We start from the raw sequence: 21,306 nt of genomic DNA, 5'->3' as shown, positions 1-21,306 counted from the left end.
GAGAGTGCTGAGGCTTCGAGGACAAGCCCCTGCCCAAGGCCACACGCCTGCTGAGAGCTGAGCCTGACTCCTGGGGGAGTTCTTTCTCTGTTAAGGATATTACTTCATCACCTCTCATGTGACATTGCAAACACGCTTTCCCCAGTTTATTGATGGTCTTTCATCTTTTTAATGATGTCATTTCCTATACAGAAGTTTTAATTTTTAGTGTAGTTAAATCTGCCAATAGTTTGCTTTGTTTTCTGGCTTTTGTATCACCCTAGAGAGGATTTCTTCATCCCAAGATTAAAAATAATAATAGTGATTTGTTTTTCCTCTGGTATTTTTATGGGGATTTCTTTGTTAGATTAAATCTATAATCTATCAGAATTTTGTTCTTATATGTGGTATTCGGTAAGGTTTTAAACAAATCCCCCCTCAAGTGAATAGTAAATTGCTCCATCAAAATCTGTTGCATAAACTGTTCATTCCAGCTGCTTGAAATGCCATTTTGATAGGCGTTAATTCTCGCACGTAATTGATCCTATTTTCTGGACTGTGTTCTGTCCTACTGATCCATTCATCTCTTTCTGTGCATTTAGCGTCGACTGTGGCTTCCGAGCAGGACAGGTTCCTTCTCATTATATTCTTTTTTTGAAAACTTCTTAGCTATTTTTAATTATTCTTCCAGATGAAGTTTTGAATCAATTTGTTGAATTCCAGAATGAACCCTCTCAGGATTTAGAGTGAACTCGTGTTTTATTTATAGCTCAATTGGGGAGAATTGATGTCTTTACAGTATTGTTTCCTTATCCAGAGGAGTGAAGCGTCTCTTTTTTGATTTGTCTTCTTGTTTGTCTTTTAGTAGAATTTCTTATTTTGCTTCAGATGATTTTTGGACCTCTCTTTTAAAGTTTATTTCTAGGTATGTTTTTCTTTTGTTAGGAGGCTCTTGTGCCATTACGTTTTCTGGCTGGTTATTGTTTGGATGGAGGAAATGGTTGATTTTATGGCCAGATGTCTAACACTCATGGCTTTCTCCTCAATCCAGTTCCATTTGCTTCAAATCTTCTAGGAATTCTTAATTTCTGGTTTGTTGATGTCATCCTTCCCTGTGTTTCAACACTGCAACAGATTTCTTATTCTTTTTGTTTTTTCATTTCAACAAGATTTGGAGGGGGGAAGGCAAACGTGTGGGCCCAGTTCATCGTCTTGAAACCCAAATCTGTTTATATGGTTTGCTGTGAAATGTCATTTTCTCCATGCACATGGGGCCCCTCCTCCCCACCTCTCATCCCCTGCCGTGTTCTCCACGGAAAGTGGAACGAGCCTTGAAGACAACGTAAAACTAGGTGGATGTTCCATTCAGCTCCTGGCTCCCGTCTCTTGGAGCATGCCCTTTACTCCTCATGGGCTTTGTTGCGCTGCCCAGGCTGTGTTCACTTCCCTCCTCCAGTCAGACCTTGCCCACCCTGCCTTCCTCTCTGGAGACAACTGCCTTCCTGTTTTGGTGGGAGGCACCGGGCTGTGCGTGGTGAGTCAGATCAGTGGTACTTGTCAGCAAGGCTCAAGAATGTGGGTGTCCTGTGCTGATGACCTGGTCCTCACCTCGAGGTTCCTGAAGTACCTGATCACCGAGGGAACATCAGCAAAGGGGAACTAGAGGACCCTCGTTAGGAGCCAGCACAGTGCCTGGCCCCCAGCACAGGGATCTCTGGTCAAAGCTGGTTGAAGCAAGTGACAGGCTCCCAGCCCAAGGAGGCGTCCCACACCCCATAAGCTTGATCTGTATCTTGGGTCCTTACCTTCCTCCGGCCAGCAGCAGTGTACAGGAACGCGCAGGCCAGGCGGGCACACCAAGGGGTGCATGTGAGAGTCAGCGGGCAGAGCCCAGGCAGGGGCCCTCTTCGCCTCACGGGTCTCACAGCAGCAGGGGAGGAAGGAGGGCCTTGAACAGGTGTGTGGCCTTTTGGCACTCGCTGCGGCTGCTGAGCATGTGGCCCAGTTGATGACCTGGACCATTACCAGTCAGACCAGTAATTCCTCTGCCCTTGGCAGGGACTGGGAGGGAGGGAGGGACTCCCTGCTCCTTACAGTAAGCTGTCTCCTGTCCCCATCCTCTGTCCACCGTAGACGGTATATGTTTGGCCCACACCTAATGGGCGTAGAATGCCTGACCCTCAACACCCCAGAGCTGCGCCTCTCAAATAATGGTTTGCACAGGAAACAGCAAACCCCTGGTTTTAGGCCTGGTTGTGCAGAGTGTGTGTGCCTTGGGGGTGGGATGTGAGGGCGTCGAATCCCTTTTAAAATTTTTAAACTTTTTATTTTGAAATAATTTTAGACTTACAGAAGAGTTGCAAAACAGTACAGAGCATTTACATATACCCTCCACCCAGCTTAGATGTTAATAGCTTACATAACCGTAGTACAGTTATCAAATTAACATAGGTACTATACTGTTGGCCCTTTTCAAATGTCACCAGTCCCCCTGACGTCCTTTTTCTGTTCCAGGATTCAGTCCAGGGCCCCTCCCTGCGCTTAGTTGCGTCTTGTTGGTTTCCTGCAGTCTGTGACAGTTCCCTAGTCTGTCCACAAGGTCACATCAGATCCTCATTGGATGAAATTGGTCTGGTTTTGTGCTTCCAGAAGCTTCACATTATTGATATACATTCATTGTATTACAGTGATAGCCATTCTGTATGGCTCATAGTGAAATGTTTGGAAAAAACTCACGTGAAGATGTTCCTAAATGGCTATTTGCAAGATGAGTTCAGCACAGTGTCCTGTCGTTGGCTGAATGCGATAGCCATTCTGTGAGCTGTATACTGAAGTGTTGGGAAGGGCTTACTTGAAGATGCTCCTAAGCAGCTACTTGGAAGCTGAGTTCGGTCCAGTGTTTCCTTGGAATGAAGAGATAGCTCTTCTGTACCACTGACAGAGTAACATTTGAAAAGCCTTATATGAAGATGTTGCTAAACAGCTAATCGCAAGCTGGTTTCGGCACAGAGATCTTTTCATTTTATGAGAGTGATAGTCATTTGAGTAAAAGCGTCTTGTCCTGCGACCCCACCGAGCCCCCAGGTGTTGTTTCAGGTGCCTGACAGGCTGGTGTTGCCCCGGCTCCCCAGGGCTCTGAGCCTGCAGGTTAGGGCTGGGCGACACGCAGCCACCGTCCTCCTCCCCACTCCGGGGGCCGGGGGAGCAGCTCACACAGTCCCTCCCTTGCCATCTTCTCAGAGACTCGCTTGGTCAGGTGTCCCCTCTTTCTCTTGCATTTTTGCTGTTTTCCCCTCCAGTAACTCCTTCTTTTGAGCCTGAGAACATGCTGAGGAGTCTCTTTGAGTCCCCAAGAAACCCCAGTCTCCATCTCCTGCCCTTATCTCTTGCTTCCCCTTTCTGCCCCAGCGGTACTGAGAGAATCAGGAGCTTCTCATCCCTGTGGGACTTGGGCTTCCACTGACACGGTGCCCAGGGGCACGCTCGCTGTCAGATCGCAAGGCTGTCCTCGGCTCCTTCCTGCATAGTTCCGCCGTATCTTATACCATCGGCTGAGTTCTTTCTCCCCTTTCCACTGTCTGCCTCTCTATGAGAAGGTCACTGCCTGCAGCACAGGTCGTCTTCTCTTATTGTTCAGGGTATTTCTCTAGCTTCCTTCTGGAGGAACATCCAGGATGCAGCCTGTTTTGCTCCAGCTGCGTATCTCTACGTACAGGAAGAGTCACCCTTTTGAGAATACGTCCTGCGATTTGATTTATGTTTTAAAAGGATCACTCTGTGTCAAGAATAAACCATAAAGAGGCAGGGGTGGACTGGGAGGCTGCTTTGGAGGCCGTCACCATAGCACAGGCACTTGGGTCAGCACGGAGGTGGTGGAGGTGCTAAGACCTGGCATGCTCCACAGTGAGGCGTTATCCCTGCCGATGGTCGCTCAGGGTGGACACAGCCTCCTCCCCCACCCCCCGCTCAGAGAACACTGCCCGCCTTTCCCCAAAGCATGTGCTCCCTGGACCTTAAGTAAGATGAAGTAGGTGACTGATGGAGGGCTGTGCAGAGTCGGGGAGAGGGATGGGGCACTGGGTCTCTGGTTTGGCTGCCTTCATCCCTGATATGCAGAAAGGGAAGTGTTGCTGCCCAGGCTTCCAGAATGGAAGGCACACACCAGGGTGCTCCCAGGGCCGTCCTGGGTGTCTGGCATGCCCCAGGTAGACCACCCACATTTCCTCACTCTCCTTTCACCCCCCCTTCCCAGAGCTCCCTTCAAGCCCTCTCCCACGAGTATCCCTAGGCCTCCCATTGTCCTCAAATCTGCCTCCCCGCTCCGTGGAAAAATCAGGTCTTATTTACCAGCTAGCGGCTGCAGGTGAGGTTTCTCTCCTTCGCCTGTTTTCAAAGGGAGGAACCTTCAGTTTCAAGAGGGATTATATGTGCTTGCGTGAGGGATGGGAAGCTCTAGCCAGCCTTTTTGTTGTTGTTGTTAGTGCCGTGAAGTGGATTCTGACTCCCAGCGTCTTGTGTCCAGCAGAGCAGAACCCTGCCTGTCTTTTTGCACCATCCTCTCACCTTCGGGCGCTATTATCAGGCAATGCTCTGATGCTATTTACAGGGTTTTCAAGGCCAATTTTTCGGGAGTGGCCAGGTCCTTCTTCCTAGTCTGTCTTCGTCTGGAAGCCCCACTGAAACCTGTCCATAATAGGTGACCCTGCTTGTATTTGAAATCCTGGTGGCATAGCTTTCAGCATCCCAGCAACATGCAGCCGCCACAAGTATGACAACGGACAGACAGGTGGGGTGGTTCTTTGACCGGAAAACGAACCTGAGCTGCAGTGGTGAGAGCACCAAATCTTAACCACTAGACCACCAGCGCTGGCTGGCCTTTTCATAGTGGGTCTAAAATAAAACTATCTGGCCACCCAGAGGATTTGTTGTCTTTTGAGAACGCTTTCCTGGTTTTATGAGAAATGCATATTCTTCTTTCGCATTCCTCCCACTGCCTTGTCTTCAAGACGAATGCTTGCGGTCTTATGCTAAGAGAGCATTGCCCATGCCTACCGCCGCCCCGGGGAGGGTGAGGGCGGTGGTGAGGGGTGTTAGCACAAATGATAGCTGTGATTTATTGAGGCACAGTGCCAGCTGCTTCTGACACACATCATCCTATGACTCCCATGAGGCAGGTGCCACGATTCTCCCCACTTTACAGATGAGGAAAGTGGGGCTTGGCCAGGTCAAGCAACTTGCCCAGGGCACGAAGTAAGTGATAGGTGAGAATTCAAATCTTGATTTATCTGTTCTCTAAGCCACAGAGGTGCCGGTGCCTTTTACTGCCTCGGAGATTGCTCTGTAGCTGTCTTATTCTCAGCCTCCACCAGGCCTGCAGTTGCAGGCTGTGAACCTCTGCAGGTGGAGGCTGCTGAACTCCAGGCCATCGTAAGGCCGCCCCAGGTCCAGGTGTGGTCCGAGCACTGTTAGTGGACAGAAGAGGAGGTGCTGTAAATACGTCTCACTATTTTCCACATGGATTCGATATTGCTGTGGTTATTAAACCACAAATTCGTTTAGAAGTGTTGGTAATTTATAATAGCTTTTTGTTATCAAAGCTTTTTTCTTAATCAACATATCAAAAAGAGAACTAAATTTCTTTTAGTGTTGAAAAGGAAGGTGTGTAAGATACATTTACATAGATGTGTATATGCACTTATATCTCTATATACGTGGATGTGTGCATAAAAGCTGCCCTGTGCTGTGTGAACTCTGTAGCCTTGGGACAGGGCCGGGGGGTTGTGGAGAGAGGAGACTTTCCTTCGTTATTTTATACTTTTTTATTCAGTTTATATAATTTTAACATACACATGTATTACTTTTCTTTGACAAATTCAGCAAGTCCTCTTACTTGAAGAGGCAGGCATCCCCGGGCTGGACTTTAGATTTCTGAGGATGAGGATGGCCTTGTTCATTTCTGCCTACCTGGCTTCCACACACGGCGCGTGGGGTGGGGAGCGCTCAGTCAGCGCCTGGCCCACGGCTTCGTGGCTTGCTGCCTGTTTGTGCTGGCCCTACGTCAGCTCCATAAATGTCGGTGCTTTCCCTCCCCGGGAAGATGCCCTTCCTGGCCCTTCTCTCCAGGTTTGCTCCGTTTCACAAGTTTTATCTGTGTTTCATGAAATCGGCAGACCCTCCGTCTCTGAACCTGGCCCTCTTTCCCTCGCAGTGCTGCTCTCTCTCCTCCGCCGAGGCACAGCCACAGTGGCACTTGGACACGGGTGCCTCCTCCACTGTCTAGCTCTCCCCAGCCTATCGTCTCTCCCCCAGTGAGGAGGTGAGATGTTGGATGTTGAACATCTGGTGGGGTGGTTTGAGAGGAGCGGGGAGGGCGCGGGGGAACACTGCAGCGAGTGGTGCGTTTCAAGCCTGACACGTGCTGACGTGGCCAGGGCCTCCCTTTGAAGGCTGCCAGATACGGCTGCTCACCGGGGAGAGAGTTTGGCCCATTGGGGAGGGTCAGGAGGAAGCAGAGATAACAGTACTGCCAGCCTGCACAAGGGGCGCCTTTCTTGAGCTCCTGGCAGGTGGGCCAGCCCCAGAGTGATGCTGACCCCAGGGGAAACCTTTTGGCAATACAGAATTCGACATGCTGTGGCTGTGCTCCGGGACAGTGTGTGTACGTACACATATTGGTCCCGAGGTGAAACGAACAATTGATGTTGTGGGCAGATGGCATTTTTGTTTCCTTCCTGTCTGTCTCTCTCCAGCTTCTGTTCAAGACACCGACAGGTGGGGCAAGCTTCGACCAGGTCTACGGGGAGCAGCACGCCCCACCCTGAGGAAGCCAACTCCGAAGCGGGGCCGGGGGTCCGTTTTCTCCGTGTCTGAAACATTTGGCAGAGATCACGCTTGTGACTGAACATTCCTGGATGTGTGTATTTTCCTTGAAACAGCCTCCGTAAGCTTAGGAAAAAGTGGTTATTCTGCCTTCTCAACAGCGGTCTGCCCCAGACTGTCTCATGTTATTCTCTTGGTTTCCTGAACCTGAAGCACTGAAGGGGAATTCTGAAAGTTTGGAAGGAAACCAGCCGTCGCATGTGGGATTTTCCTTCCCCTCTTCAGGAGCCCACACACGCCAGACCAGATTCTGTCATACAAAAACAAGAGATGGGGGATTGTTCTGTGGTTCTGATACAACTGCCACGTTCTTGCACAGTTACGTCATGAGAATGGCTTTTTCTCCTGCAGTGTTTCGGTTTCCACGGAGGCCTTAGCAGCATGAGTGTGCGTGTGTGTGTGTGTGTGTGTAAGAGAGGCCAGGAGTGTAGAAAGATAGGGTTTTGGTGTGGTGCAGATATTAATGTGGCCAAACTCAAAAAGCTAGTGCTCTTACCTTGATGCCAGACTTCACCGTGCCTAGCAGGGGACACCGTCAGTGCAGGTGTGTGAAAATGGATCCCCGAACTGCAGTGCAGTTTCTCTCTCTGAGCCTCATTTCCTCATCTGTAAAATGGTTTTTAAAAAAATGCGTGGAAATCCTCAGCCAGAGCCTGAAACAAAGTCAATGTCTAATAAGGTGCTGTGACAACCGTGGTGGTCAGACTGTGTGGGAGCTCCTGGAGGCCACGCGCTGGCTCACTCCTCTGCACAGAGCGGGTCTTGGGAAGAGCCTCACCAGGTTTGCTGAACGAGCGAGGGAACCCCCAGGAGGCGAGGTGCTGTTGCTGTGGCTGTAGCGTCAGAGCCATCCCTTAGACTCCGTGGGATCCCTGCCTGGCTCCTTGCTGCTGTGTCCCCATTGCCCGTGTTAGAGTGAACAGAGGGCTGAGGTTGATGAGAAGGGGACACTGACTCTCCTGTGTTCCCGGCACTCTGGCGTCTCAGGTGTCCTTTCGTGTGTGGCTTCCACGCCCGCTCAGAGCGCCCTTCCCATTCTCTGGTCGCCCTTTCCTTGTGTCTCACCAGCTCATCCTGTAAGACCTCGCTCAACCGCTCATCTCAGAGATGTCTTCTTTGACCCCCAAGGTGAACCAATGATCTGTCCAGCACGTGTCCTGTGTGTATCCACTCACCGGGTTTTCTCCCCGAGCTGGTTTCTCCTGGGCGGCAGGGCTGTGTCATCTTCGACTCTGGATCCCCAGAACTGGTCCACCGGCGGTCTCGGTGGCTGGGTGTTGAGTGAATGAATGAATGAACTGCTGAGCAGCAGGTGGCTGTTAGGCCACCAACTGCCCATTTGTCACGGCCTCAGACTTCGAAGTCATCCTTGACTCCTCTCCCCTCACATGTAGTCCATCAGCAAGTCTTGTCTGTTTCACCTCCTGAGCCCCTCCCAAATCCATCCCTCACAGTAGCCAGGTGATCTTCAAAAACAGGGATCAGATCACATCACTCCCCTGCTCAACACCCTCTAGGGCACTCCAAATAAAATCCCAAGTCCGCACTGTGTCTGCAGGGCTTCACGCTCTGGCCTCAGCGTGTCTGTCTGCTGCCTCTGGCTGACTCAGCTCCAGTGTGGCCATCTGCCTGCATCTCAAACCTGCTAAGCTTGTGTGCGTCTCAGGGCCTTTGCACCTGCTGTGTCCTCTGCAAAGAATACCCCCACTAGTTTTTATGGCTGACCCCTTCCCAAGGTTTCAGCTCAAATATTGCATCCTCAGAAAGACCTTCCTTGACCACCCTGGCCAATGATGTCTTCCATCCTATTTTATTTTTTTAAGACATTATCTGAAGTTATCATCTTTGTTCACATGTATTTTCTGACTCCCGCACTGGAATGTAAGTTCTGTGGGAGCAGGGCATGCTCACTTTGTGTCCCCAGAGCCTGGAACAGGTTTCTTGACCAGGCATCTCTGAATTTGGATGGGAAAAAAATGACGTCTTTATCTTTACTAACTTCTAACTGAAATTTAGCATTTCTCTTAGTTACTAATATAGACAGTGAATCACAGTAATGTTAACAGTGCCTGGGACTTTGTCACCAATAAAAATCACAGATATTTTCATATCACATGACAATTGTGGGCAGCTCGGAATATCTATGCTCATGACTACTTTAAAATTATGGTAGTTATTAGACTCACCAGTAGGTCTTCTTATTTAATGCAATAATAAAGAAATAGATATACTCTTACATGGGGAAATACATATATTACTACATTACAAATTATTTTAAAAATAATTTGATAACCGTATTTTAATATAACTACTTTCCTGGGTAATCTTGTGTGATTTTATTTCATGCATTTAAACACATTTCTGTGAGAAGGGGCCAGAGGCTTCCCAGACCATCAGAAGGGCCTGCGGCATGAACCAGCCGGGAACTCCCGGCTAGAACAGTGCCTGCATGAGGCAGGAGCCCAGTGAATGGATGGGCGGACGGATGGATGGGTGGTGTGGATCTTGCCCCCTCAGATGAGCCCCTGTGTTTTCAGGATCAGGGTTCTGGTGGCTTGGCGTGAACTTGGTGTTTAGGAAATAGCCTTGGTCAAGGTCTTTTGGAAATCTACTCTTGACCTGGCTCTGAAAAAGAGGCCTTTATTACAGGGCCCCAGGGGTGGGAGCCAGGCCCACTGCTCTCCTTTTCTTTTAGACTCTGGCTCTCTTTTCACCTTCTCTCTCTGCATCTGCTTCCTCCTGCCTCTGACCAGATTGTCCCTTCACCGGGCAGGATTTGGCCACCCTCTGCTCCCGAGGGTACAGCACCTCAGTTTGGTTGACCAGCAGAGACTGGTGTCTCAGGGTCCTGTGTTCCCAGGAGAATCACATGGCTACTCTGATCCGGTCAGTCTCGCCTGGAGGCGTGGTCCTCATCTTTGGGGGGCCTTCCTGTGGAGTAGGGAAGTATTTGTCAGGGAGGGGCCTGGGTCAGGCTGACCTCCTTGATGAGATCTGGTCCCTGATGAATAGCTGGGGTTTGGCCAGGCCTCAGGGACTGCAGGTGGATGGGTGGGGGTTTCTCGGGGCCCTGGAAGGGATGTGCCATTCTGCTTGGTCCTGTTATTTCTTAGCATGTGAAATATCACTTGTCTGAGTCGCTGCCCATAAATTAGTCTGTTTTGTCAGTGGCGAGACATGCAGGAGTCAGATCAGAAATAAGCTCTCTTCTCCCCAGCGCAGGCTGCCCACAGGAAGGGTAACGTGCTTTGTCTCTAGGTGGCCTGGGGCCAGAGTAGGGGGCAGTCCCCATGGAGGAGGATCCCCGCACTTGGACCCCTGGACTCAGCCTGGCTCCCCTGGGGCCCTGGAGCCCAGAGCTGGGAATCTCCTTCCTGGCAGTGGAGGCCCGTGGTTTCACAAAGCGCAATGCTGTTCTTACTTTAACATTTTAAGTTAATTTTTAGTTTGTTTATTTTAGGAGAAAAGAATAGAACTTGTAGGATTAGATTAACACTAATAGTAACTAGTAACCTTGATTGAGTGCTTGCTCCATGCCTGGCCTGGATGGAGTGTTTTACATGCATTTTCTTGTCCAGTCCTCGTCTGGGCTCTTGGAAGAGGCCTAGACCCTGACGTTGGCTGACCAGGGTTTGAACTCGCTAGTCCTGCCACTTAACTAGCAGTAAGTTACGTCACCTCTCTGTGCCTCAGTTTCCCAGGAATCAGAATAGTCTCTGCCTCATGGGGTTGTTGTGAAGATTCAGTGGGCTAAAATGTCACGCTAGCCCAGAGCCTCACAGTGTCAGCATTCCCTGCTCGGCTGCTGCTGGCACGCTGAGAGGGACACCTAAGTGCGCCACCACACCATGCTGGAGAGATGGGTAGAGTTGTGGCATCCTTCAGATGGAAGCAGAGAGTGAGCAAACGCTGGTCCCAGAACAGGGTCTGAGAACTGTGGCACTTGTGTGGCAGGGCCACCTGACTCGAGAGCTGACGGTTGTCAGGCAAGTGGGGAGAGCCAAGGCCTCTGGTTTGAGCCAGGCCACATCGGTTGGGCTCCATGTTGTCCACCCTGGGGGAGACGCACCGAGTGCCAGGCACAGCCTGAAAGCAGCGGAGCCCACCTCACCCTGGAACTGGAGCAAGTGGATCCAGTCAAGGAGAGTCAGGCTGGTGTCGCCCACTCCATCTCCCCGTGACCCCGTCAGCTTCGATTGAGTCACTTCAGTCCGGTTTGGACTGGTCTGAACAGGTTCCATCCATGAAGCTGGCTGGTTCTGGCACAGAAGAGCCTGGCTGAGTTGGCCCGGATGCCCAGTCCGTTTGAGCTGGTTTGCCTGGTCTGAGACAGCCCAGCGGCTTGACCCCTTGCTCTGCCTTCGAACTTGAGCTGGCATCGCTTTTAGTCTCAGTCTCTGGCTTCCTCACTCTGCAGTCTCTGGGTTTTTCTTGGGGGTTTCTTTGGAGGGTCCCATCCACTTGATTCCTAGGAGGACTTCCTTTGCTCCAGAGGCTGGTTCCTCTCCCTCAGTCCTGTCTCTTCTGTGCTGGAAATCCCCCACAGAGTTTGGCTTGTGAAGTACCCTTTCCTGTGAGCGTGCGCCGATACAACTAGTTTTTACTATCTTAATGTCTTTGATGATTTCAAAGGGGTGTGGAAGGGGAGAGTGGAAGCTGTGAGTTCAGGTCACTCATGAAACAGCTGGTGGCTGCTCCTTTATTGTGGTGTAGTGTACCTCCTGTAAAATCCGCCCTTTCTGAGTGTACACTGCTGTGACTTTTAGTGGCTACGTAATTGTCACCATCATCCGTTTTAGAACATTTCCATCACCTCAGAAAAATTCCTTGTGCTCATTTGCGTCGGTCCTGCTCCCAACCCCAGCCCGCCACCGATGTGCTTCTTGTCTCCACAAATTTGCCTTTTCTGGACGTTTCATAGAAATGACATCATATAGTGTGGTCTTTTGTGTTTGATTTCTTTCACTTAGCATAATGTTTTTGAGGTTTATTCAAGTTATAGCTTGTGTCAGTATTTCATTTCTTTTTGCTGAGCAGTGTCCATTGTGTGGATATATCATTGTTGATGCGTTCACCAGTTGGCGGGCATTTCGAGTGCTTCCACCTTTTGGCTATAGTGAATAATCCCGCCAGAAACATTCGTGGGCGTGTCTTTGTATGGATGTATGTTTTCCTTTTTTAAGGCAGGTACCTGGGACTTGAATTGCTGGGTCACTTGGTAAGTTAATGTTTAACTTTTTGAGAAACTGCCGAACTATTTTCAAAGTACTTGTACCTTTTGCCTTCCAACCAGCAATGTATGAGGGTTTCATTTCTCCACATCCTTGTCAGCACTTGGTATTGTCTGTGTTTTTTATTCTAGCCATCCTAGTGGGTGTGAGGTGGGATCTCATTGTGGTTTTGATTTATATTTCCCCAATAGCATTTCTCCTCTTAGTCGTTCGTATGTCTTCTTTTGCAGAATGTCTGTTCAGATTTTTGTGCAGCTGCTTTTCAAACCTGCACCAGCCATGCATTCGTGGTCCTTGGTAATGGCGAGTATGGCTTCTCTGGGAAAAAAATGGTTAACAGATGAATGCACCCAGCCCGTCCCTTCTCCCTGCTTGTGAAAGAGGATTTTGACCTCTCTGGCTCAGTTTTTCCTCTGAGAAAAAACTTACCGGGCCAGTTCTTTTTTATTATGAGAATTATCTAGCCTTTAGAAAAGTTGAGGGACGCGTATAATGAACTCCTGTCGGTGGATGTCAGTGGTTAACATTTTGCCATACTTACTTTCTCTCTACTTATGTGAGTTTTGCTGGCCTGCTTGAAGGGGAGCTGCAAACCCCCATTACCGCTAAGTTCTGCCACGGGTATCACCTAAGGATGAGGACTTCTGAAGCTTCTCGCTGTTAGCACACCTAAGAAAGCCAATAGGAATCCGGTGATATCATCATATACCCAAACTCAGCTTTCCCTTGTTGGCCCCTAAATGCCGCCGATAGCTCAGACTCATTGTTCTGCGTGTTTGGGGGAAGAAAGGAGGGAAGGCAGAAGGATCGCGGCTGTTGCTGAGCAGGAGAGGGTTGCAGAGGAAGATGGCAGGACAGTTGTGAGGGGCCCACCATGGCCAGTTTTGGAGACCTGCAAGGAAAGAGCCCGGGTCATTCTGACGTTCCTTTTTGGGTGCTCAACTCTTTCTTTGAAGGCGCACTGCTGTCTGGTGGGGCCTGTGGCTGCGGGCTCTGGGAGGGTTCCAGACAGTGTTGAGATCAGACTGACACTTTCTTCTTTTTGATCTACTTCCAGACCATCTTTCCCAGTGGTTTGGGCTTGACCTTGCTCTCCAAGATTGCTTTTTCTCATGGGCACCACAGATCCAGCATGTCCCAAATCACAGTCATCATTTTTTCCCACAAATCTGCTATACCACATCTGTTCCTTTCCTTGATGAAGGACACGCCATCCCTGGTACCTCAAGCCAGAAGCCATTCATCCTCAGCTTCCTTCTCCCTCACCCCCTCATCAATTTCTATTGGATCTCTGTCCTCACTGTCTCTCAGTCTCCTCCCTGACTTCACTGCTCCAACCTTGGCTCGGAAGACCCTCCTCCTCTTGTCTGGGTACTTGCAGTTGGCTTCCAACTGGTGCCGCTGCCCTCCCTTCCCCTCCCCCATTGTCTCCCTCCTGCTATCCTGGTCACTCGCCTCCTAAAAAGCTGGTGGTGGCTACAGTTCTCTGCTGTTCAGCGATGTGAGAAATGCTCTGCTAGAAGTGTGTCCACCTTGGCATGAGAGCAACTGGTTTTGCTTTGGGTGGCCCAGGCGCGATAGCCAGGGAAAATGGCGTTGAGCGGGGTCTTGAAGGATGACCGGTTGGTGGGACAGCATGAGCAGAGGCCACAGCATGAGTTACTTAACTTCCCTGTGCCTCGGGTTCCTCACGTGTAATGTGGATGTGATAATAGGACCTACCTGAGGACTGTGGGGAGGGTTAGATGGCTTAAGGCATGTAAAGTGCACACAAGTGGCAAGTACTGTATGAGTATTAGTTATTATCTGTGTTATTATTGATGAAATGATGTGATGTACAGGGAAACATGGTAGAGTCGGTTTGTCTTCTTTACCTGCCTTCGTTCTAAAACAAAGGTCACAAGCTCTAGTGCCTGCAAGGGCCAGGCACGTACTGAAAGGGTTGCACGGGCCAGGCGAGGACTGACAGGCACTTGCTCCAATACCAGGGGCAGCCGCTACTCAGCCCAGCTGGTGGTTGTCAGGCAGGAAGGTGGGAGCAGGCCTACCCCGTATTTCTGTTTTCAAGAGAAGTCAGAATTCTATGTGAAACTTGCCAACTTTTAAACGTCAGTGATTAATTTAAAAAATATTAAAACCTGTACAAGCCCAACAAACTACATCTGTGGACCATGTTTAGCCTGAAGGCCACCAGCTTATAATCTTTCTTTAAAGGTCTCCTTCAGGGTCATCTGCTTAAGCCCAGCATGGCTCTCTCCCAGGGGTGGGATTAAGCTGGTTTTGAAGGCTGGTTTTTATGAACCCCTTTGCCTTGCAGGACTTCTCCAGACGGGTTATGTCACCAACCGAGGCTGCCCTGAAGCTCCCTGTGGCCTGGAGACTATGTACAACAGGAATGGTCTGATGGCTAGCGTGTTGGTCACCTCTGCCACTCCACAGGTACAGAGACTGCGAGGATCGGGACAGTGGGGGACCCGGGCAGGGGGCTCCTTTCAGCTGACCCAGGCCCCAGCTGAGTCGTGGACCCCAAGGCTGCAGGGCTGCATGAATACCGGCATTCTTAGCACGCCTGAGGCCCCCGCCACACCAGGCATGAGATTCGGGAGGCAGTCAGCCCTGAGGATCAGTGTGTTTTCTGGAGTCGTTTTCTTCAAAGAAAAACAAATACCTGCCCAGTCCAGTCGTAGCAAGTGCCACATTCCATTTTGGTGGCAAGAAGGGATCAGACCTTTCCCAAGAAAAGCTGCTGCTGATTATAAATAAGTCACACATTCCAGAATGAAGTCAGACAGAAGTGATTCCAACTGGCCCTGTGTTCTTATTTACCTTGCTCAGGAGGAAATGGCTGTAAGGAGTGGTGGTCTGAGAGTGGCCTGGGTGAGGGCCCCTGCCCTGGGGGTTTATGAGTTTGTGTTCAGGTTCAGTAATGGAACAGAGGCACGCAGGAGGAGTGGGTGCCATCTGAGGCCCCGGGGTGCCACCGTGTGGAATGCACAATGCCTGGCTCCTGAGACAAGCTGGCAAGGCAGTGCCCAGTGTGCTGAGCTCACAAGGCCCTCAGGGTCGAGCTGGGCTTTGAAATGATCTGTGTAACCAGCTAGAAATTCACAGGAACCAATCATTCCTTAGAAACCTTTCAAAAATTCCTTCTTTCGATCTCTGGTTCTAAAAGCAGACTTGTGGGTACCTTTTAAAATTGCCTCATGGTGCCAATGTTAAGCTTAGGTAAAGTTACATCATCATCATCAGCACTACCACCACCACCACCAATGAATGTGTTTGGGGCAACTTTTGGTTAAATAAAGCCCCTTGTATGGTTGTGTGTGTTTGGGGCAGACGAAGTGGGGCGGTACAGCAAAGTAATAAAACCTGAAACCCCAGGAATGGACTCTTTGGTAACTAGAGGAATCAGACTGTTTTCATTTACAATTTACACTCATCCAGAGTAAAACTTCTTTCCCCTGGTGTCTGTGTGTACACGTGCCCACACACACGTATGTGCTGTGGATATGTGCATGTATGTGTATATGTGTGTCCAAAAAATGGTGGGTACTCGGTAACTGTTTGTTGCATGGTGAATACACGCACAGTTGAAGTGCTCAATAAATTTTGGTGACTGAATGACACGTTTATACACACACACCCATAATTAGTGCTTACTATATACCAGGCACTTCTTTTGCACGTTCCACAGGATTATCTCACTTAATCCTCATAATAATTCCATTGAGTATGCCTCACTCCAGTGCGAGGAGAGTAAACTGGCTTCAAATCGCACAGCTGGTCAGCGGTGGGTGGGGACTCAGGCCAGGCGCCTGTGATTCTCGAGCCACTGCTCCTAACCCTAATGGCGCTACACTGTCCTGAGGAAAGTCAGCCCTGGCTCCTCAGTCAGCCTGCTTCGTGGAAGGTGAGTGTGGCAGTGCAGGATGACTTATAGGTCTATGTATAAGACTGAGGAGTGGAACCATTGCTAATCCCAGAAGCATTCGGGATTAGTCTTCATTACCTTTCAAAAGTTTAACACAGATCCTCCTCAGGGGAGAATGTCTCCTCACCCATGGAACTTTTAAAATAGCCATGCCTGAGCCCACCCAGGCCCCTTGAATCAACATCTCCCAGCGAGGGGGTTTCTGCCAGTTGCTTTGTAAACTTCTTGTTCTATAACCCGTACCACAACCCTGGGGAGTAGGTTTTAGCAGCATCTTTTTGAGATAACTGGGACTCAGTAAAATGAAGTAACCTGGCTGAGGTCAGACAGCAGCTAGTGTGGAGCTGGTGTGCTGACCAGACCTGTCTCACTCCAGAGCTCTTAGCCTCCGTGATCTCCGGCTTCTTAAGATCGTCCTGGAGTTTTTGGTCTAGTGGACTCATTTGTAAAACTTTTAAATGACATAGGCCTGTTGAAATGTACAGGTTTAAGTTTCCGCTCCTCCTTTCAAGCTCACATTTTCAGTTGTTGACCATTGGTTTCCCTCACTGGCCTAAAAACCCTCCAGTTTCCAGTAAGATTGCAAAGTTTTTCCAGATATAGCCATTTTGGAAAGAGTGAAATAAAGAGGAATTAATAAAAGCGTATTCTCTAAATCCCGGTCCAAGATGCTGAGGTTAATGGAAACCACAAAATCCCTCTTCATAGGTCGAGACGAATAAAAGCCTTTATGAAGGGGCACAGTTTTTGGGTGGTAAGCTCGATTGGTTCCCCAAAGTAGAATTTGGTGAAATCAAATAAAATTGAAGAGACGGTGTGTGCTCAACATTCCAGGATGCCCACAGTGTTGAGTTTCATGAAACTGGGCACATTTGAGGAGTTTTAACTCGTTCTGTTATGGGAGACACTTTCTTTACAGGCAGGGCTCCCCGTGTTCCCCGTACCAGGGGAAGATGCTAAATATAACCTTCACACCCGTCTCCAAGGCAGTTGTTGCCTCTCACCTCGTCAGCTAACAGGCTTTGAATTCCGAGTGCCCAAACATGAAATAAGCCTTGAGAGCCAGCTTAACGTTTTGTGTAATAATTTCCGGCAATGACTTCAAATAGGAAAAAAAAAAAAAAAAGGTGAAACCAGGTAATATTTGAAAGGCACAAGAAACAGCTGATCTTCTCGGCCCCTAAGGTGTGAAGCCTGTTCTCTCTGAAGGGAGGGTGGGCTGTAGCTTTTTGCCCCCACTCACAGCCGCCTGAAAGTAGTAGGGTGTTGGGGTTGAGGGTTTGTGTTCTGGCATCAGAGAGACACAAAACCAGATTCACATTCTGGCTCTTCAGTTTCCCAGCTGAGATGCCTTGGGGAAGTCACAGTCCCTCTACTCTGATCTGTAAAATGGGGATGATAATTGTGAGTACTCAGAGAGTTGTTAGGAGAATTAGATAAGATCATGCGTGTGAAGTGCTTAACATAGTGCCTGGAATAGTGTAAAGCACTAAACAGCGGAAGCCTGTATCACACACAGCTCTGTCACTCCTGCCTCCTCAGTTCTGAGGTTTGGAAGTCAGTGATCCCAGCGGCAGCCAGGCTACTCAGGCGGCATCCTCTCTCCCCGTCCTCCACAGGGCAGCAGCAGCTCAGACTCTTTGGAGGGCCAGAGCTGCGACTATGCCAGCAAGAGCTACGACGCCGTTGTGTTCGATGTCTTGAAAGTGACTCCCGAGGAGTTTGCTGTAAGTAGCGGAACTGATGTGGGTGGCTGGGCACCACGACCAGGTGCTCGAGGGCTCGCTGCACGGGGCTTTTTGCTCAGGTGGGAAACAACCCATGTGCCCAACAACAGGGGATTGTTGAAGAAAGTGTCCTTTATGAGATACCAGGCAGTGTTAAAACGATGCTGTCAATCTAGAAATTAACCACCTTGGAAGGCACACACAATATATATGGATAGTAAGTGAAAGGAGCAGGTCACAGCACAATTTGTAGAGAATAGTGCCATTTTAAAAAGCTTGTACAAATTTGTATTTGCATAATAAAAGGTCTAGTTTTTATGTTTACATATTCATAAATATCTGGAGATATAGCCAAATATATTATTTACAGTACTTTCTGGTTGTAGGATTCTAGGTAATTGGAATTTAATTTTTCTTCTTTTTGTTTATTTATACTTTCTACATTTTTACAATGACCACTTTCTAAATGATAGACAATATTATATGGGCAATTTTTGTAATTATAAATTTAAAAAAAATTGTTTTCTCTTCAACCAGTGTGTTGCTGCCGGTCTGACTGAGGGACGGTTCCTTGTCCCTCAGGAGCAGAGGTGCCTCCTCGTTTTGCTGGGACTTGCTTTCTTCCTTTTGCACCTGGAGGGTAGAGGGAGTTTGTTGGCTCTGGGGTGACCTCGAGCGTCATTGCAAGGACGGTCCCAGGGCTGTGTTTCCTGTCATGCCCACTGCCTACCTCATCCCTGTCTCCTTGCTAGAACAGGCCTCGTGCCCTCCAGGGTGCTGTGGGAGCTCACTGGGCCCCATCTCAACCCTCTGCCATCACTGGCTCCCGTGAGTCCTTTGTGCCAGGCCATGCTGAGGCAGCATGTGCAAAACCTCCTTCAGTGTGTCCGAGGGACCTTTTTGAAACCTGCATAAAACCCTCTAGCAGCTGCCATACTAGAATGAGACCTAAGGTTCCTCCCAGGCCTCCAGTGCCCCCTGTGGTCTGGCCCAGGCCTCCTCTCCTGCACCCATCTCCTTGCTCCCCAGCGGTACACTGGCTGCCTCTTCCTTCCCCAGACCCGCTGGCATCCCCTGCCTCAGGTCCCTGTGCTGATTCTTTCTTCAGTCCTCATGGGTCTTCTCCACATGTGTCAGTCTCTGTTCAAATGTCAGTCCTTGGAACGGACTTTCATGGGCTAGTGTAGCATCTCTCCGTCACTCTCTCTTCCCTTGCCCTGCTCTGTGTTCTTCACATCTCCTATCACTACCCAACGTTACATGATAGAACAATATTTTTTGTGATATATCTCCTCCCCTAGAAGACAAGCTCCCTAATAAGACCACGAACTTTATCTGAGTTGTTCATTGCTCTTTTCCCAGTACCCAGAACAGTATCAAGCTCATAGCAGGTGCTCAGTACATACATGTTGACTGAAGGGATTCAGTCCTAGAACAACCTGATGAGGCAGACGGTTAGCTCCTGATTTTCTTATAAAGAAACTCAGGCTCTAAGAGATTGATTTTTTTATCTGGATCATACAGCCAGGTGTGGGCAGAGCCAGCCTGAAGCCTTCACCTCCTGATTATTCCCCTAAAGCTGGATGGTAATAACAAGGGAAGCTTCCATTTTCGAACAACTACTAGGTCTGGGTCTTGTTTTGTATGCGTTGTCTAATTTACCTTTCACGAATATGCCGCATAAATGAGGTATATTTATTATTCCTAATATACTGATGAGCAAGTCAGTGCTTAGAGAGGAAAGTCACCTCTTAACACAGATAGTAAGTGGCACTATCTATCTGGGATTTGAAACCAGGGCCGTCTGACATTCTAGACCAGTCCTATCCAACAGAGATGTAATCCAAGCTACACGTGGATTTTCAATTTTCAATTTTCTAGTAGCCACATTAAAAAAAGAGGTGAAATTACTTTTAAAAATATATCTTAATTAACGTAGTACATCTAAAATATCACTTCAACATGTAAGCAAGATAAAACTGAGACACTTTGTATTCTTTTTTTGAACTGTCTTCAAAACTCAATGTGTATTTATTTTATTTTTATTTTTATTTTTTAAAGATTTTATTTTTTTCCCTTTTTCTCCCCAAAGCCCCCCAGTACATAGTTGTATATTCTTCTGTTGTGGGTCCTTCTAGTTGTGGCATGTGGGATGCTGCCTCAGCATGGTTTGATGAGCAGTGCCATGTCCGCGCCCAGGATTCGAACCAATGAAACACTGGGCCGCCTGCAGTGGAGTGCGAGAACTTAACCACTCGGCCACGGGGCCAGCCCCTCAATGTGTGTTTTAAACTTAGAGTGCTAGCGATCTTTCAGATGCTCGGTAGCCACATGTGGCTAGTGGCCACCATATTGGACAGTGAATTGCTAGTCTGTACTTATCCACAAAGCTGTATTTTCTCTCCTTTAGAAGATTTCATGGCCCTCGCTGTCTGATAGCTTAGCTTCTGTATTCTATTTGTTCTTGTTTGGTTATTATATATATATATATATTTTTTTTTTAATTTTTCCTTTTTCTCCCCAAAGCCCTCCGGTACATAGTTGTATATTTTTAGTTGTGGGTCCTTCTAGCTGTGGCATGTGGGACACCGCCTCAGCATGGCTTGATGAGCGGTGCCATGTCTGCACCCAGGATTCGAACTGCCGAAACCCTGGGCCACCAAAGTGGAGCGTGTGAACTTAACCACTTGGCCATGGGGCCTGCCCCATGGTTATTATATTTTTGAGTTGTGTCTTTTAGCTTCATGAGAGGAGTGAAGCCGTAATGAGGGTTAAAAGTCCCCTTACGGTCCTGCACCATGTAGAATGGCAGACAGTTGGCCTGCACTGAGAGCAACCATGCACAAGAGGGCTTCTTGGTGAGGCTTTGGGCCTGGTTTTCTAGTCTCAGCCCTAGAGAGTTACTCAGCCCGCCCCCGGTCAATTTTCTGAGGCTGAGCAGGCCGTAGGGAAGGGTGGTGAATGCTTTGGGGGTACAGTGCTGAAGCTCTGGCCACCCTGCCAGAGCCAGAGCGTCTTAGCTTCACTGTGGGGCCAGGTGCCCTGCAGTCTTGGTCTTTGAGGAAGCATTGGAGTTGCCAGGTGTTGGAAGTGAACCAGACCACCTGGTATTTTGGTTTTCTGTCTAATAATATGAAAGAAAGAAAAAAGCCAGGCACAGAAGTCCTTTAAAAAATTATTTAAGTGATTCTGGGAAGATAGTGGTGCCAGCAGCATATTTTTTAATTCTCTCCGAATCCCCACATAAAAACATCCAGAACAACTAGATGGCAAACCATGAAACCCATGAACAATATTTACAATAAAACTAGGTGACAAGTTATCCCAATCAAATCCCAAATAGAAGTGGCTAGAATATGCCACCAATATTAACAAGACCTGCAGAGTATCAGCATCTGTATAGGAGAAAACAGAAGTAAGTATTGGGGCATTTGACAGACTTGAGAATAGGGGAACCCCCAAATTTTCCATAATGTTTGGGTGGAAGAGATCTGTGGATGAGCCCCTGTGATTTCTTGAAACCAAACCACCAGGGCTCACTTCCAGGACAAGGCTCCAT

General features: G+C 48.7%; 1 protein-coding gene across 29 annotated transcripts in view; it reads left to right on the top strand.

The window, feature by feature from the left end:
- The window catches only part of RALGPS1 (Ral GEF with PH domain and SH3 binding motif 1), a 308,501-nt gene that overhangs the window by 66,318 nt on the left and 220,877 nt on the right, over positions 1 to 21,306 (top strand). For 26 of the 29 annotated variants that reach the window (XR_011506216.1, XM_070518724.1, XM_070518732.1 and 23 more), the window contains 2 exons: positions 14,407 to 14,528; positions 17,640 to 17,747. Coding sequence is in view for 28 of the 29 variants with exons in the window: in XM_070518724.1 (XP_070374825.1) it covers positions 14,472 to 14,528; positions 17,640 to 17,747 (165 nt within the window). In the remaining variant the exon portion in view is untranslated. The remainder of the gene's footprint in view (positions 1 to 14,406; positions 14,529 to 17,639; positions 17,748 to 21,306) is intronic. The other 3 variants (XM_070518730.1, XM_070518729.1, XM_070518728.1) reach the window with 1 other exon arrangement.

Source organism: Equus asinus, chromosome 10 (genome assembly GCF_041296235.1).
Source record: "Equus asinus isolate D_3611 breed Donkey chromosome 10, EquAss-T2T_v2, whole genome shotgun sequence".
Taxonomy (NCBI): domain Eukaryota; kingdom Metazoa; phylum Chordata; class Mammalia; order Perissodactyla; family Equidae; genus Equus; species Equus asinus.
The sequence above is the reverse complement of the archived record's forward strand: the minus strand, read 5'-3'. Positions and strand labels throughout refer to the sequence as shown.